The sequence below is a fragment of the Centruroides vittatus genome, unplaced genomic scaffold, assembly GCF_030686945.1.
Source record: "Centruroides vittatus isolate TY-2023 unplaced genomic scaffold, ASM3068694v2 contig_2696, whole genome shotgun sequence".
NCBI classification, from domain to species: Eukaryota; Metazoa; Arthropoda; class Arachnida; order Scorpiones; family Buthidae; genus Centruroides; species Centruroides vittatus.
The window spans coordinates 781533-799185 of NW_027121716.1; the positions used below are offsets into that span (position 1 = coordinate 781533).

At 25.2% G+C, this 17653-nt stretch overlaps 1 protein-coding gene across 1 annotated transcript in view; it reads right to left on the minus strand.

The window, feature by feature from the left end:
- The window catches only part of Prp40 (pre-mRNA processing factor 40), a 75517-nt gene continuing 57864 nt past the window's right edge, over positions 1 to 17653 (minus strand). Inside the window, exons 18-27 of the mRNA XM_067266229.1 lie at positions 15682 to 15773; positions 15488 to 15604; positions 15354 to 15410; positions 5695 to 5775; positions 3434 to 3529; positions 2250 to 2339; positions 2009 to 2123; positions 1502 to 1569; positions 1308 to 1421; positions 1 to 182 (exon numbers count right to left, since the gene is read on the minus strand). Coding sequence (XP_067122330.1) covers positions 93 to 182; positions 1308 to 1421; positions 1502 to 1569; positions 2009 to 2123; positions 2250 to 2339; positions 3434 to 3529; positions 5695 to 5775; positions 15354 to 15410; positions 15488 to 15604; positions 15682 to 15773 — 920 coding nt within the window. The 3' untranslated portion in view covers positions 1 to 92. The remainder of the gene's footprint in view (positions 183 to 1307; positions 1422 to 1501; positions 1570 to 2008; positions 2124 to 2249; positions 2340 to 3433; positions 3530 to 5694; positions 5776 to 15353; positions 15411 to 15487; positions 15605 to 15681; positions 15774 to 17653) is intronic.

The window sequence follows — 17653 nt, forward strand, 5'->3', positions numbered from 1 at the left end:
TTGTATCAATTTTTCAGAGTTTATTTTATCTGAGTTTTTACAATCACAATGTGATGACAATGAAAAAAGAATAATTTGATGACTATGTTGAATTATTGATGAGTAGCCAACTGCTTCAACAGTACATTTCTGCGTCTTTCCAGTTCTTCTTCACTCACATCGCTTTCAGAAGAATTCCATAACTAAAAAAATATTAAGTAATCATTTTTATTTACTGAATTATATTGCAATTTCAAATCCTCAAGTATTGCTATAATTAATTTTTATTGAAAGTTTTAAACATATCAATTCTTTTATATAAAAACTGAAGATAAGATCAAAATGTAATTTAAACCTTAAAAATAATTTAAAATTATTGAAATACTTATATATTGAAAAACACACAAATTAATTCTAAAAATATTACTAAATATTTATACAATCATATTGATTTATGAAAATATAAAAATTAAAAATATACTCGAAACTTAAACCTTTAATTAATTAATTTAGTTTTCTAGTAGAAGTGGATTAACCTAACCATTCACCATCTGAGAAAACTCAAATTCATATAAATCAGTCCCACATTAAAAAAACACCCTAAAAATATATATTTTGCATATTTAATAGCAAAATATATATTCAGTAGGTTGTTTTTTTTATGTGGGACTGATTTATATAAGTTTGAGTTTTTACAAATGGCAAATGGTTAGGTTAATCTATTTCTACTGCCACTGAATCTGACTTATAAGTCAGCAAACCATACTTTTTTAGCTTCTGATATTCCTTACAGAGAACTACTGAATGCCACTCAATGTGGTGAACAGTTTGGTTTTCATGTATTTTTTCTCAAGCTTTGTAGTCAATAATAAAATTTTATTTTGTATATTTAGAAATATCAAATTAAAATGTTTTTCATTACAGTAAAAAACAAAATGTGTTTAAAACATTTTATTTAACATTTTTTTATTAATTGTAAAGGATTGAAGATGCTTAAAGCTAAAAAATAAAATAATCAAATATTTTCTATAATATTTTACAGACTAATAATATACATTTTCATTTTAACTTAATTATATAATATAAACACATCAATATTTTAATTCTTTTGTCAGAAATTTAAATTTTTTCATATATACAACTAGTAATACATACTATTATTATTAATTTTTAAATCTGGTATATCTCAGAAATTCAGATTAATCATAAGAATAATTGAGTCCAAACTCATACAAACAGAAAAGTTTATTTTGTGTAAAGAACACATTACACACTTTATTAAATGTAATACTTATATATAATTAATGAATTAAATATGTATTTCTAACCTTAGGATCGTGATGATCCACTTCACCTTCTTCCCTTGTTGGACTCCGGCTTACACTTTTAACTTTTCTTTTCTTGTGACTTTTGTGATCAGATTCTTCAGAAGCAGATGAAGGCTACAAAATTATAAGTATTAATATACATTTACTTGATTTATGTACAAAACAAAATCCAATTAAATAAGAATGATGCATACAGAATGAGATGGATGGCGCTTGTCTTTCTTTTTAGTTTTCTTTCTGTGTCTTCTGGAATATTTTTCATCTAAAATAAAAAATAAATAATATATATATTAAAAGGGATGCATTTAATTAATAATGATAATAATTTTTCAAAATCATAAGAACAAGAATTACACTATTTTATTTTCTAAATACGAAAAAAAGCAAATGCAAATCAGTGCCAAATTAATAAGCCTCTAGCAGGTCCTAGTCAAAATTTAAATTGGGGTCCCAATTTAAGATTTATTTTAAAAACATAAATAATAATTTTATTTTATTTTTAATTTATTATGTTTTTTTTTATTTTTTTTTCTGTACTGAATCCAGACCCTCCTAATTATGGGTCCTAGGCATAATTTGTCTTATTTGTCTATTGGTCAATCTGGCACTGAATGCAATCATTGTTTTTGTAAAATTATTATTCAAATTGAAATAAAAGTAAAGTAATTACTTCTTTTGAAAAAGAATAATTAGTTACAAACCTTCTTCTGATTTTCCATCTGAGTACACAGAAGGAGAACGAGATCTAGATCTAGATTTAGTTCTCTTCTTTTTCTTTGAACGATGACGCAAATTTTCTTCTTCAGATTCAGAGCCCTATAATATATTTATACACTCAGATATTATAATTTTACTTAACTATAACATATATTCTGAATATTATAATTATAATAATTAAAGTTAACAACAACAACTGTAATTTAATTACACTTGGAAACTTACTGAGCGTGAATGTGATCTTGAGCGTTTCTTTTGTTTTTTATTTTTCTTGGAATGTTTCTTAGATTTGCTATGATGGTGACTACATGCTTCCTATAAGAAATGTGAATACAATATTGAATGAGTAATTTTACATTTTAATAATAAAAAACAAACAAAAAAAGTTTGAGCTATTAAAAATTAGAAAAACATTTACATTAAAAAATTTCATCATTATAAAAACAATGACAATATACTTATGAGAGTTTTAGGAACTTTCTCTCTCAACTTTTTACAATCTCAAAAAGGAAATTAGAATCATTTCACTTTGCCAATGTAGAAAAATACCTAAGTTTAACAAATTAATCTTTTTGTCATCAGATACAGTTAAAAATTTACAAATTTCATTCTTTTTCTATTGCTTTGAATGTCACAATAAATATTTCTTTTTTAAAGAAAAGCTGTTTATTTATTATGATAAAGCAGAAGAGAATATTTTATAAAAATTTTAATCAAAGTCATTTTTTTTTAATCTCTAGAAATTACATTTATGCTATATAATATATTGTTAAAGTTCAAATGACTTGTAATACAATGATTCAAGAAACAAATCATAAAATACATTATTAAGTTCTACTTTTGTATAGTTTTTATTGTAGATTTATAAGTTATGAAGATTATTGAACATTTTTGATATATCTATTTCTATTTTTTCTCTAAAGCCTTTCAAGATTTATAAGCTTACAATTAAAGAAAATTTAACACAAATCTGATAAATATCATCACTTTTGAACTGGAAAATTCTATATTAAATTGTATAATAGAATTATTGTAATTTAGTAAGCACTTTTAAATTATTGATTTTAAGGGTTTATAAAAATTACATTCAAACACAAATTGTTTTCAGTTTAAGAAATTTATAAATATTGAAAATAAAATCTATATAAAAAAGAATATATTAATTAAGCACAGAAATACCGTATTTTACAGACTATAAGACGCACCTGAATTTTGGAGGCAATTTTTCGAAGAAAAAAGTGTGTCTTATAGTCCGTAAAATACGGTATGTCTTTGAAAGAAATATTTTTGTTATTACTGAATAGTTATGATCATTTTTTATATTAGAAATATTCTAAATTGTTAATTTTTCTTCTCTATTGAAGAATATAAAAATAAAAACTTATTTCAACTTAAATATAATACTTTACCTCTAATGTCTGCTGATATTCTTTAAAAAGACGTATTCTTTCTGATTCTAAAAGAATATTTCCAAATGCAGATTCCTTTTCTAACTGTTTACGAACCTATCAGAAGAATTAAAATAAAATTATTATGAAGCAAAAATAAAATCTGAAACAAGTTCATTAAATTTATAATTCAAAATTACAAGTATAGATGATGTATTATACTATGAAAAACTAACAAGAACATAAATTAAAATTGTAATTTCATAAAAAGTTGATATGATAATTTTACAACTTTTAAATTTTATTGACATTCAAAATATTTAAAATAATTTAAACTGTTTATAAAAAAATGCCATTGCTTTGTTCAAAATACAATAAAATTTAAAAAAAAATGACTTGACTGGCATTAAGTCATATTTTATAAAATTTTTATGGGTCTTTTTAATAAAAATCCAGCAAAGAGTTGTATAAGTTTCCTGGCCAAAGTTTAAAAACTGTGTTTGGCACTATCTGTTATGGTATTTTATTAAAAACTTTTTATGTTATTAATTATTATAGAATAGCAAAACGCTTAATTTTAAGAACAAGGATGAGTTTTATAGAAAAAAAAATTGCAAATGCTAATAATGAGTAAAATGTTCATTAAGTCTGACTCCACTTGAGAGACAACCCCCTATCTTCCCATTCCTTGACCTTTAACCACCAAAATTAAAAAGTATCAATCTCCTAATACAAAAACCTTTCTGAAAAATTTCAGAAATTTTCAAAAAAAGGCACAGGAGTTATTAAGCTTCAAAGTAAGTGAACAAAATTATGTCCCCCATCCACCCACATATACATATATACATATAGAAACCCCCAAATCATTTTGCATTCTCAATGTTTCATGGTCCCAAATCCAAAAATGTAAAAATCGTGGAGAGTTATTTTTTTGATTGATCACAATACTTTCCTTCTGATCATAATATGACAAAGCCAAGAAATTAAAAAGACAATTAATTAATATATAAGACAAAATGTTATATATAAAACAGCATTGTTAAGCTCTATGAATACTTACTGATAAAAACAATAATGAAACTTTGATATAATAAGTGAAAACCATCTACATTTCACTGTTAACAAAAAGACCTATTTGATATCAGTACATAGCATTTAAATTACGAAGTACTGTTACAATCATTGTAGTAATTTTTAAATTAATTCATATTTCATTGTTTTGAGAACATGAGAAAAAATTTTTTTATTTTATGTGACACATTTGCTCATTATCATCTTTCCAAAGAAAGTCCAAGAATGTAGTTGGCTAAAGAATAAATAAAGCAGACTTGTTTCACACTAGATGGAATGGTAGAGCTGCAAAACCAATTAACTGCAACTAATTGTTTTAGAAACTACATTGTATAACATATGACTGTTAAGTTGGTTATATTTGCAAACCCAAAATAATATATTCTATTTTCTATCCTACAGCATTTATTTTCATGAATTAATAATAATTAGAAAATTATAAATAATAAACAAAGAAAGATGATAAACAGTATTAAATAGTATAAATAAAAAAGAATACGTTTAATTGGAAAATAAAAGAGATTATTAGATAGACAAGGAATTGCCTAATTAGCATATGAAGTTTTATTCATCTGTGACAAAAAATAAATTTTGTAGAACTGGAATTTGAACAAAATTCATTGTTTTCTTCTAGCTCATGCAAATCTGAACATTTTACTCCTCCAGGTTAAGCTCAAATGGATCAAGTTTAACATCATATATTTCCACCAGACAATACGAGTTTACTATTGTCAATTCCTATATTTTGTGTGTAGTAAATGTACTGTACATTCATTGAAATATATACTTTTTAGTGTTAATTCTATTTTTTTATAAATAAGAATAAGTGCTTTATATTATATTAAGCTAACTATTATTAATCATTGTATGCATTATAAATTACCATTATATCTGTGAAAATATTAATGAATATTTATCTAACCCAAAGCAACCCCTACCTAATGTCCTAAAAATATCAAATTTGAAAAAATATATTTAACTCTAAGTAAAAACTGTTTAATTTATTATTAGGTTTATAAACAGAAAATCTGAAAATTATAATTTACTTTTGTCAATAAGTAATAAAAACCAATTAAAATAATTTTTATTTAAATAATTTATTTCATATATTATTTAAAAAATCCTGCAAATATATGTTATAGTGTAATATAATTTTAATATAATAAATCATTGTAGAAAGATCAAACAAGATTATATTAACTCTAACTTACCTCATCCCATTCCGAATTTGAATCTATTGCCGGACTAGTGTTACGAAGCATATTACGAAATGAACTTTCCAATCGACGTTGCTATAACAAATATAAGAAATTAGATGCTTATTCTTAATATCAAAATAATATATTTTTTAAAATATTCATATTTTCACATTAATATAAAATAATACGCAGGCAATTATTTAGTTTCCCGTAATAAGAAGTGTTATGATATAATGATGTAAAACACACAATAAGAGTGACAAAACTTAGTTTTACTTACTAGAAAGTACCTGTGTATATATATTAATATCATAGAATACTGAGGAAAATTTCACTCAAATTTGACAATAGATTTAGTTCTATAAATTTTTTCTATAAAATTAGATTAGAAATTTTTAAAACAAGATGATTTTGAACATAATTTACAATAAGTGTATTTTTTTCTTTAAATGTAATTTAAAAAAATAATTGTAATACAGTACTTTGATGTATATGAGTCAGTCAATTAAAAACAACTCAAAAGTTATTTTTTGAAAACAACACACTATCTGGGAACATTTTTTATTACAATAGTTGGTAGCATAGAGAACAAATTTACAGCAAGCATGTGATCAGCATGTGTGTCTTTTGTTGTATTGTCTGGTCAATTCAAAGAATTGAATCTGTGCACCATCCAAGCAATAAATTGAAAGTGGGCATAAAAGAGCAGAAGAAACTTGTGTGGTTTCTCACAGCAGAAGGGCTAGATGAAACACAATATAGATGAATTAATGTAGTGTATAGCAATAATCAAATGTTTTTACAATAGCAAAAAATGGGGTAAATGCTTTTGAGAAAGGCATGCATCTTTGAAACACAATGATAAGCCAGGTATAAATCACACCCAATTGATTTATACAGTCATTTGTAAAAACAGATGTGTCACAGAAGATTATTTGGAGACAGTAGTAAGATTTAGTCATTGCATAATTTATTTTATCAAAGTTCACCTTCTCCATCAAAAACATCTTGCCCAATGGGTTCCCAAGACCTTGATTCCAATCAAAAGAAGATATGGATGGGAGTGACCTCGAAAAATCTGGAGCACTATCACTTCGAAAGAACATGAGGGGAACTTACTATTAAAAGCATCTTACTATTAGTCTGTCTTCCAAAAGAAAAATATCTTGACATGTGACCAGTAAGCATCGAAATAAGTCAAATGATGTCAAAAAAAAAAAGAAAAAATACTATGAAGTTAATTTATTCGTCGGTAAATAAATGTTACGTGATATGTTAAAACTGGAGTATTGCCAGCAGGTAAAATACAAGTTATAGATCCACGAGACTATGTTAATGAGGTAGGTAGCAGTTGTGATTTCATTATACCAAAGAGATACAGTATAAATTAATGAGAGCTTGATGGTGGAGTTGAGAAAGAGTATCTTAGCATTAACTTTTTAGAAAATTGATTAATGCAAAAACTGTAAAACCTTGACAAAACAGCTGAATTTTTTTGTTTCTTATTACTGGTTAACCAATTGTTTTGTAACAACCATTGTCAATTTAATTAAATATTTTTATTATTATTTTCTCTTCATTGTTATCATTATTACTTTTTTTGGTAAAACACATTTTAGTCATTAAAAATTATTGTTGCTAGTATTATTAACTGCTGATTTTTTCACAAACGTTTTCTTTCTACAATGCAGTCAGATGTGTCCAATAGACATCCTGATGTAAAGTTTAGTTGAGGGGTAAGAGCATTGGTGCTCACACTTGAAAAGATAAACTTTACGGGAAATGATTTTCTTTCTCGAACAGTCATTGGTGATGTGTAGAATCAGTCTGAAAGCAAGCGGCAGAGTCTAAAGTGAAAACATCCATGATCCCCTCTGCCAAAGAAAGCCATGATCACCCACAATAGTATGGGAAAGACAATGCTGATTTTTTTTCTCCAATAGAAGAAATGTACTCCTTATTGAATTCCTTGATCATGGAGCCACTGTCAATTCTATATGATGTCAGGAAACATTAAAAAGCTTACAGTGATCAATTAAGTTAAAACAGCCTGGACTGTTTTAACTTAATTGATCACTGTACTTCTTCATGATAATACCTTTGCCCACACATTGTTAATAAAACCAGGGACAAATTGGAGCAATTTGGATGAAACATCCTTTATAACCCTTCTTACAGTTCAGATTTATCATCTTATGACTATGAAATTTTTGGGTATTTGAAACAAGCATTAAAGGCATTCAATTTGCATTGGATGAAGTTAAAGAGAGGTTTGAAAATGGCTGAATGAAGAGATTTGAAGGAATTCTATGAGAAAGCTATTGACTACCTATTTTTATCTCATGGCACACTTTGACCTATAATTAAATTACTGTAGAAAAAATCACATGATTTAAAGTTGTGTTTGTAAACATTCTATTGCTCATTACTTGCCACTTGACCTAATTCTTTTTGTGTATATTTTTTTGAATTAAATAAGACAGTACTGTTGTTCTTTAAAATAGCAGCAGGTTACAACAATAGTTATTTAAATTAATAATTTTCATTTACATAAGTAAAGCAATTAACATTAAGTCTTGATCTGCATTTAAAAGTTGCATGATAATTGCCTTTAGAAACCTGCCCAATATCCTGCTATTTCTAAGTTAAAATAATTTAAACTATGGACAATTATAGATACATTTTTGATTTAAAAAAAATTTCATTTTAAATGAAATAACTCAATGTTATGCATATATAATTTTGCTTATAAATATATATTTTTTTACTACATTATGTATATGTTTATTTATTATAACAATGAAAAACTTGTATAATCAATTTAAAAAGGTTTTAATTTTGACATGAACACTTATTGTTCTTTGGGCTTCTTTTGAAAATAAATTATTTAATAACCTTCAAAAATTTTCGTGGCACACTAGTTGAAAATCACTGGACTATTGGGATAAAATAATTCTGGAAATTATTTTTAAGATAATAAAAATATCTGAAATTTTATGATCTCTGGCTCATTTTTAATTGACTAACCCAAATATATTAAACTTTATACTTACAACTTATACTTACAAGGAAATCAAATCACACTTTTTCATTTTTGTCTCTTTCTGCCCTATGGGCACTAAGAGGGCCTTTTTTTTTTCTATACCCATCATGGATTTGGTCAAGACCACAATGTGGAACGACCGGATGATGAGGGGCAGAGCTCGACATATCCAGGAGAGACCACCCATGAAAAATTCCTGGGATTTTGTGACTGTCTAGAATTGATCCTGAGTCATCTAGAACAGTTGGTTGACAACTTAACCACCTCAGCCACCCGGCCGTCTGTATTACAATTCATTACAATGTTGATTTTTTAATAATTTGATATATTATGAATAATATATTATTTTTAATACAACTAACTAATTTCTATATATAAGTTATATAGTAATTATAAAAAAGTTTTATTTCATTAGTGAAAGGCAATAATTTATCATCACTGAAAAATGTAATTGAAATCTGTTTTCATTAGAATGATGTATTCCAATATTAGTTTTACAGAAGATAAATTATTTTATTGAAATTATTATGTATAATAAAATATTTCTTAATAAACTAACAATACAACTTGAATTTTAATTAAGGTATAGTATGACTAATTACAACAAGTAACCTGTATGATTATATCTTCTAAATTAAGCCAATACACAAAAATTGTTGTTACAATTTTTTCAAAAAAAAATTCTATTCATCTACATTAAAGTTCAAGATATAGCAATCAGTGTAAATATATATCGGTGATTCCTTATTTTTTTGTTACATTTTATTTAACACTAAAAAATATAGTTAAAAGTTTGATAGATTTTTTTCAATTTATGTATATTTTCCTTAGAATGAACATGATAAAAATGAGTTAATTTTAAATAAAATTTTAATTTTTTATGTAATAACTCCTTTACATAGAAATTTGTTTATATAATTATATTTTTGTTTGACACCTACATATTATTATTTCTCAAACTTGCAATTTGATTTAATTATGGCATTCTTATTAATTTTTATAAGAAATATTAAATATAAATATAAAATAAAAATTATAAACATATATTAATAGAAAGAATTATAAAAGTATATTTTCTATATTTTTATAATTCTTATTTAAATGCATAAAATTAATTACAAAGATTAAAGGTTGGGGGTTGATGGCCATGACAATGACAGTCTGCAATCAAACTTCTAGAAAGCAATTCCAGATATGTGATTTTGAAACATTAAATGGAAAAATGTCAAAACATTGGATGTTGTATGTAATCATGCTCCATCTTTTTTGAACCAGTTTTTTTAATTGGAATCTTCCTTTGGTGAGGTTAAGATAAAACAAAAAATAAGTTTCCTACATCAGGTAATTCTCATGACATAATTTTTGAAGAAGTGATTTACCACAGACATTTCTGGTTTCTTTAAATTGTTTATATATTCATCAAATTACCTTTTGTTCTGGTATCAAAAAGTTTCACGATCACTTCTGAATTTTTACTGTATGCTTATGATTGATCTTAGCTTGATATATCTTATAACAGTATCTATTTTCTGCTGGTATGTTAGTTTAAAAGTAGTCATTTTTAACATATAACCATACCAACAACAAAAATGAAATTTGTGTATTAATATTATGTAATAGTTAATAATAAAAAGAATATGCAGCTTAAGTTATTGAGAATTAAACTTGTGGTGTTTCAAAGTAAACAGCATATATACTTACATAAAATTTCTATTTAAGAAAAATAATAATTGAAGTTCTATTAAACATTTAAAGATTCTATAAATTATTAAACTCTATGTTGTCTTCTGTGTATCAAATCCCACTGAATCATTTCCTAAATAATTTGATTTGTTATAATTCAATTTCAAACATATCCACAGTAACAAGAGTATATTTTTAACAATATTTCTAATATTTATCAGATAATCTTGTTACAATGATTTTCCATTAATTCTTACAAATGAAATAGAATTCCAAACAATCAGAAATAATAATATTAATAGATTCATTAATATTAGGTTTTTGAGTTTAAGATATCTGTTTAAAAATTAATTAGAGCATACTTTTTTATCAATGTACAACTAGCAATTATAATTTATTATTATTATTATTATATAATTTTAAATTAAAATTCAAGCTTTTATTACATTAAATATTGCTGTCTGTAAGCTGCAAATTCTATATATGAATAAAATAATTTCTGAAAGTTTATAAATTAATCAGAAAATTTAATGAGAAGATAAAAACAAAATGCTAACAAAATACTTTCATTGCATATGAACATAAATTTAGTGCATATTTTATTTACTTGGTGTGTAATTTATACAGTTTATCTTATATACTTATGATTATTTGCTGAATATCCAAAAACCATAAAGTTTAGAGTAAGTAATCAAGTAAAAAATGCTTTATTAGTAATCAATGCTAATTATTAAAATAGAAACTGATATCAGGCGCATTCATTTTCCTCATATCTTTTAAGTTTAGTAAAAAGAATAAAACTTTTCTCCATTATTATTATTATAATATTTAATTAATATGTTTCTGATTTACATGTAGAATGCTTGTTATTAGGCAATAAATGTAACTTGATTATTTTGTGTCTTATTTTCTTGCTCAACTTAAAAATTATTTTAAATTCATTATCTGTGCATTCACAAATAAGTGACAGTTGATATTGAAAAACTGTATTTAATGAATACTAAGCTGTCTGTTGAGTTTTGTTAACTGAAATTCATTTTAATAAAGTTTTGCAGTATCTCTTATCAGTGATATAATATACAGATATAAAAATAGCATTTTCAATATGTATTTAATATAATAATTTGCTGCCAAAATATAATGTAAATAAAAAATAATTATTTTTGAAGATTTTGAATAAAAATAAATTTAAATAAATCTAAATTTCATTATTTATAAATAACTTTGTAAATAAACAGTCATATTTAAAAGGTTATTATGCAAAATTTTTAAGATATGCAATTAATATAACTGCATAATATCTAAAAAAAATAATTTTTCAAAATTTTTTTCATATTTAGGAAAAACATTTTAGTAAAATTTTATTGATTTAGCTTATTTATCAGAATTACTATCTCCTTAATTTTAATTAACTGTTCTATATAATAATTTTTATGGCTATTTCACTATGTATATTACATGAAATATTGAATTTATGCAGACAACAACCACACTGTAAATCATTAAAAACAATCAGTTCATAATCATACTGTATTTTCACAGAATGACCAGCATAGTCACACAATATTGAGGGAGATCAGCATGCCAGTTAAACTGAGACTAAAATATAATACAAAATTAATCAGATCTAACAAAACTAGTTGTTAAATAAACATTAAAGAAAACATTCTTCAGAATAAAATAAAATAATATCGTAATTTGACTGACTTAAAACCAGAAAGGGAGTTTTCATTTACAAGATAATAAAACAATTAATAACTTATTGGTAGTAGTAGTAGTGGTGGTTGTGGTAGTTAGTCAGGGTGAACTACACTGATCATCTACCTTGACCTTAACAATAACACCTTCCTATCAAATTTCACACAAAGCCCATGTTAATAGGTGTATGCTGAGATAACTTACAGAGAATTTGTTAAATTTAATATGTTTATTTTTGTGTTTTTAAATCAAATAACAATAAAATACACATAAAAAAGCACTTTCGAAATTCCAAGAGTATTTTATGTCATTACAAAGAAGACAAAATGAAGAAATTAAACATATCATAATTTTTGATGTAATGCTAACAATTTCACAGGTTTAGAATAAAAGCAAATTTGTTTTTATGTGATGTAACTCATTTGGTTTTTTTAATGTGCCCTCTAGAGAATGATGTATAACCTCACTTAAACCAGCATGCCAATCATTCTGCAAAAATACAGTATTGTTTGAGGGGAATAAAGTAATTTAAATTTTAAATAACAATAATTTAAAACTATTTCTTATAACAATAATCATGCCTTAATATAATTCATAATTTTTTTTTTTTTTAATTTAATAATTCCTCCACCTCAAATCAAATTAAACTGCAACTCTGATGGTAAGAAAAAGTCTGTGATGATGTCAATATTTTGTGAAAACAGGCTATATCTAAATGATTTGATTCATATAACAAAAAAAAAGTTTTTTATGGAAAAATAAGTTTTAGTTTGATTTCTATTTATGATGGATATTTAAGTGTAATAAGTCTTATTGGTAATGACATGTAATTTCAGAAAATAAAAATTAAAAAATTAGTAATTTAAATATAAAAAGCTTATATATTTACTTGATCTCTTACTTTCCTCTGAAAAATGTTCAAAAAATTATAAAAATTTTAAATGTTAAGAGAATTAAATATTTACTAAGTAAAATTAAAATTAGTTGTTATAATATTGGCCTAAATATATGTTAGGATAGCATATATTTAGGCCAATATTATGTGTAAAAACATAAGAATATTAACTATTTAAAAAATTTTTCTGATGTTTAAACTGTATGAAACTGTATTTAATTATTTTGATTTTAAAATAATTAAAAAATAAAATAAAATAAAATAAACTAACATTTAATAGGTATTAATTAATTACTAGAAAATATCCTAATAATAATAATAATAATTTTTTGTAACTTTAATAATATCTAATTAAGTGTTTAGGAAAGAAATATATATCTATTTTATGAGTTATAATGAGCTTTAAAACAAAATTTCTAGAGATGTTTTGAAAAACATTTCAATTCTGTGCGCTGTAAGCTAGAACTTCTGTATGTAAGTTTCAAAATACCTTTCTTTCTTTTTCTAGCAAATTCTTTAATTAAGGGTACGTTCGTTAAGTCAAATGAGTTAAACGAGAATGACGTCATCGTTATTCTTGTTTCGTTAGACTTTTCAAACAATTTGTTATAACTAAATGGCTGTTTCTAAAATCGAAGCAGCCTTATCCAAAATATTTTTCTTAGGTTGCTTCAGACGGACAGTTATTTCAATCATTTCACCTTTTAATTCACAATTTAAACACTCGAGTAGATCTAGAAACATCAATATTGTCGGGCGCCATTTTCTTAACGAAGTAAACTAACTCTTTCCTTCGTGAGCTTCATTAGAGTTTCGTTCGATACGTCATTACCACGGAGCATGCGCACTGAGCAAGACAACTACTTTTCGAACGATTCGTTACTAACACGTTTAACTCGTTCGACTTAACGAACGTACCCTAAATCAAACAAACTAAAGTTTTTGGCTATCTTAAACGGTCTTCTTCAGTTTATGTTCTAATTATGCTTAACCTGAAGGCCATTTAAAATAGCCGAAAACAGTTCATTTGATTTAAAAAAAAGAATTTGCTAGAAAAAAAAGAAAGGTATTTTGAAACGTACAAAAACATTTCATTATTTACAATCAGATATCTTATGATTTTATAAATTTGAAACTACACATTTAGTCAAATCCTTATAATTATTATTAAAAGAACATAATAATTATTAAAATTATTTATACTATATTATCAGACTTTCCAAATAATAGCAAACCAACTTCGTATTATCTAACAGATTAAATGTTCAAACAAAAAACCAGATTACAATTTGAATGTTCACATCTGTAGAATATTCAGACAATGGACAAAGAAAGTCCAAAAGTGCTTAGTCTGATATAGAAAAATAAATTATTTTAGTGATTTCTATAAGCAGAAAATAACACTTCCCAAATAAACCAATAGTTTTTTCAGAATTTCTAAAAGAATTATTCAAATATGGTCCTCACACTATTTTCAGAAGAATATCAATATTCATAATAAACTGAAATAAAAAAATCTAGCAACAAATTTCCCAGCAATTATGAGATATTATAAAAAATTTTTTAATAGTATTAATTATTACAAAATACAAAAAACTTAATTTTGAGGGTAGAGATAAGGTTTTATAAAAATTGTAAATGCTAATAATGAGTAAAATCTTTATTAAGTCTGACCCATCTCAAGAGTATGAGATATGACCATAAAGGACTTTAAAAAATGTTGTGCTTCCAACAATTTGGAGAGAATGTAGGATGATGTCTGTTCAAGGATGTTGAAGATCATAATGGCAATTAAGTAGGAACCAGGAATGATGCAATGAAAGTTCTGATGAAGATGAATGTGATGAAGGATTATTTCAATAACTTTCTAAATTTTTCTAATGCAAAGAAAATTAATAAATAAAAAGGTGACTTATATTCAGGCCAAATATGATACTTTCATCATCATTTCAAAGAAATTTTGTAATCTTTGCAAACATTTCTGTAAAATATAAATCTATGAAAAAATACTAAAATAAATTTTATTTTATTTGTGTAAGAAAAAAGAATTGAAGAAAGAATATGAAATTCATTGACACTGTAACAGAAGCAAGTAATCAATGTATATTATAGTCACCAAATAACAAAAATGCATAGTTTCTGAAACAATTCAATGCTTTCTTTCAATAACCTGAGCATTGTTAAATACTTCTGCAAGTATGAAATAAGAGAAAATTCCTGACACATATTTGGGCAAATATGATAAATAATTTCTACTGCTGAAATAAAATTAATTTTGTTAAAAAATTAAGTTCTTGAACTGAATGTCTTATTAGGAAAAAACTGGATTAACATTATTTGAAGAAAATATACCTTTCTTGCTTCTTCTTTTAATCTTTCTTTTTCTCTAGCCTCAGCTTTTTCAAGTAACTAATAATTTAATAATAAAATTTATTTAATTTTTTTCTACATTGAATATTTATATTTTTATATTTAATTATACTTACACTGTTAAATGTTAATTTTACATTTCCACCATCAAGTGTACCTGATCTCTTATCTTCACTTACAACAGTGGCAAACTCTTCAAAGGTTGTTTTTATATCAACACTAAAATTTCTTTCCTGAAATAATTGAATTTTTTTCAAGAAAAAAAGAAAAAGTATATTTAATTTAAAATAAAAATACAATTATTGATTACTTTTAATATTTCTTTAATTATTCTCTTTTCATCATGGAAACGAGCCTTAAGATCTTCCACAAAAAATTTAAATAGATCCAAGGGAGTTGAACCTAGAGCAAACACTTGTAATGTAACAATGTAAGAAAATATGAAAAATTTATAATATATTAAATAAATTTTAGTATGAAATTCATATTTATTAATAAAACTGCACATTAATAAGTTTTAAATATACTAATAAGATCCTATTTTAGTAACTTAAATACAGTAGAGCATCGATTATCCGACTTAATTGGGGACTGGGGTTGGTCGGATAACTGAAAAAATGGATAATCGAAAAATATGAAAAAATACAATATTAGTATAATATATTAGTATATCCCATGTAATTAGTATATTAGTATATCACTAGTAACCTACTTTGTGTTGAATTTTCATTGATGTTAAGCCTAACAATTTTTTTAAAAAATAATAATCGTCACTATTGTATCATTAAAAATTATTTCTTTATTTTGCACAAAATAAATACAGTACTGTACTGTATATTGAAAAATATATTAGGGTTACATATTTTACATAAAGTAGGCCTATAAATTAGAAAAAGAAGTCCAAAATTTTCTTTTGCTTCACAGCTGACACTCGTTTTTTGCCGCTAAATCTCGCACACATTTTAAAAACAGCAATTGGATAGTGTTGTTAAATAAAATTAAGCCTCGTTTAAATACTGGCCTCCCTTTCACGGTCAAGCCGGTGTTGCCGGCTAAAACACGCAAAAATTTAACAAAAATAATATTAAAGTAGCCAAGACATAGCCAAATATTGTAGCGCCACATCACTAACGGACATTTGAATTTACCAACTAGAACGTGGTCGGTTAACCGATGTGACGGTTGATTGGGGGTTGGATAATCAATGCTCTACTGTATATTGAATTGAATTCTACCACTGAGAAAACGTTTAAGTCCTTTAGTTACTAGTGTTAAATCAAAAGATTTAAATTTCAGAAAGCACCACTTGTTTGGAAATTATTAGGAGATGAATACTGCAATGACACCAACAACAATTACTATTTTTAAAAATAAGTTCTATATTATTGTAAAATTTGTAAACATTATAAAGTATGAAATATTTAATTATCAGGTAATTAGCTAGGGAATATAAGAAGCCTCATTTTTATATTATTTTATTGACAACATTGTAATTCTGGAGTTTGCTATTTTTCTTCCAGCTATGTGTCAGCGATAGCTTGAGGTTATATACAGGGTGTTAAAAAAAGCATTCAGTATTTATGCAGTAGAAGGTTTAACTGAGTTAAAAAATACTTAATGTGATTTCAATTTTTGGAAAAAAGTTTACTTCAAAATTCAGCTGCTAGAACAAAATTTGGTGCTGTTTCCCCTTAATGTGCATATTAAGTATATTTCTAATGAATTTGGATATTAAGTGCCATAAAATGCTCCAAAACTTCATAATTCTAGCAATGCAGTAGAAAAATTGTCTGAACACCACAATCTTTTATGCAAGATGATGCACTCCCCTCATATCACTTAAATGTGCAAGCCTTACTGCAACATTTTTTACATATGAGAGTAATTAACCAATTATCTCTGACATCATGGCCATCACAGTCACCAGACCTAACTCCATGTGACTTTTGGTTAGGAACTACCTAAACAATCATGTTTATCAAGGCAATGTTCTCGAGTAGTCACATGCCAGAATCAACAGAATTTTACAATGAACAAATCCTGTTGATTCTGGCACTTGTGTATGTGTAATGGTGACAAGATGGTGTCAAAAATAAACAGGAATTACAATGTAAGTTAACAACTCAACTGTTTGATTGTTTGACTTACTACATTTGATAGCTTAACATATAACATGTTTTGACAAATTGTGTTAGGCAGATTTACCATGATATAAAAGCACTACCTTATTAATAGTAATAGATCAAGAGGCTGCTTTCAAAATTTGTAACAGTGTAAATAAA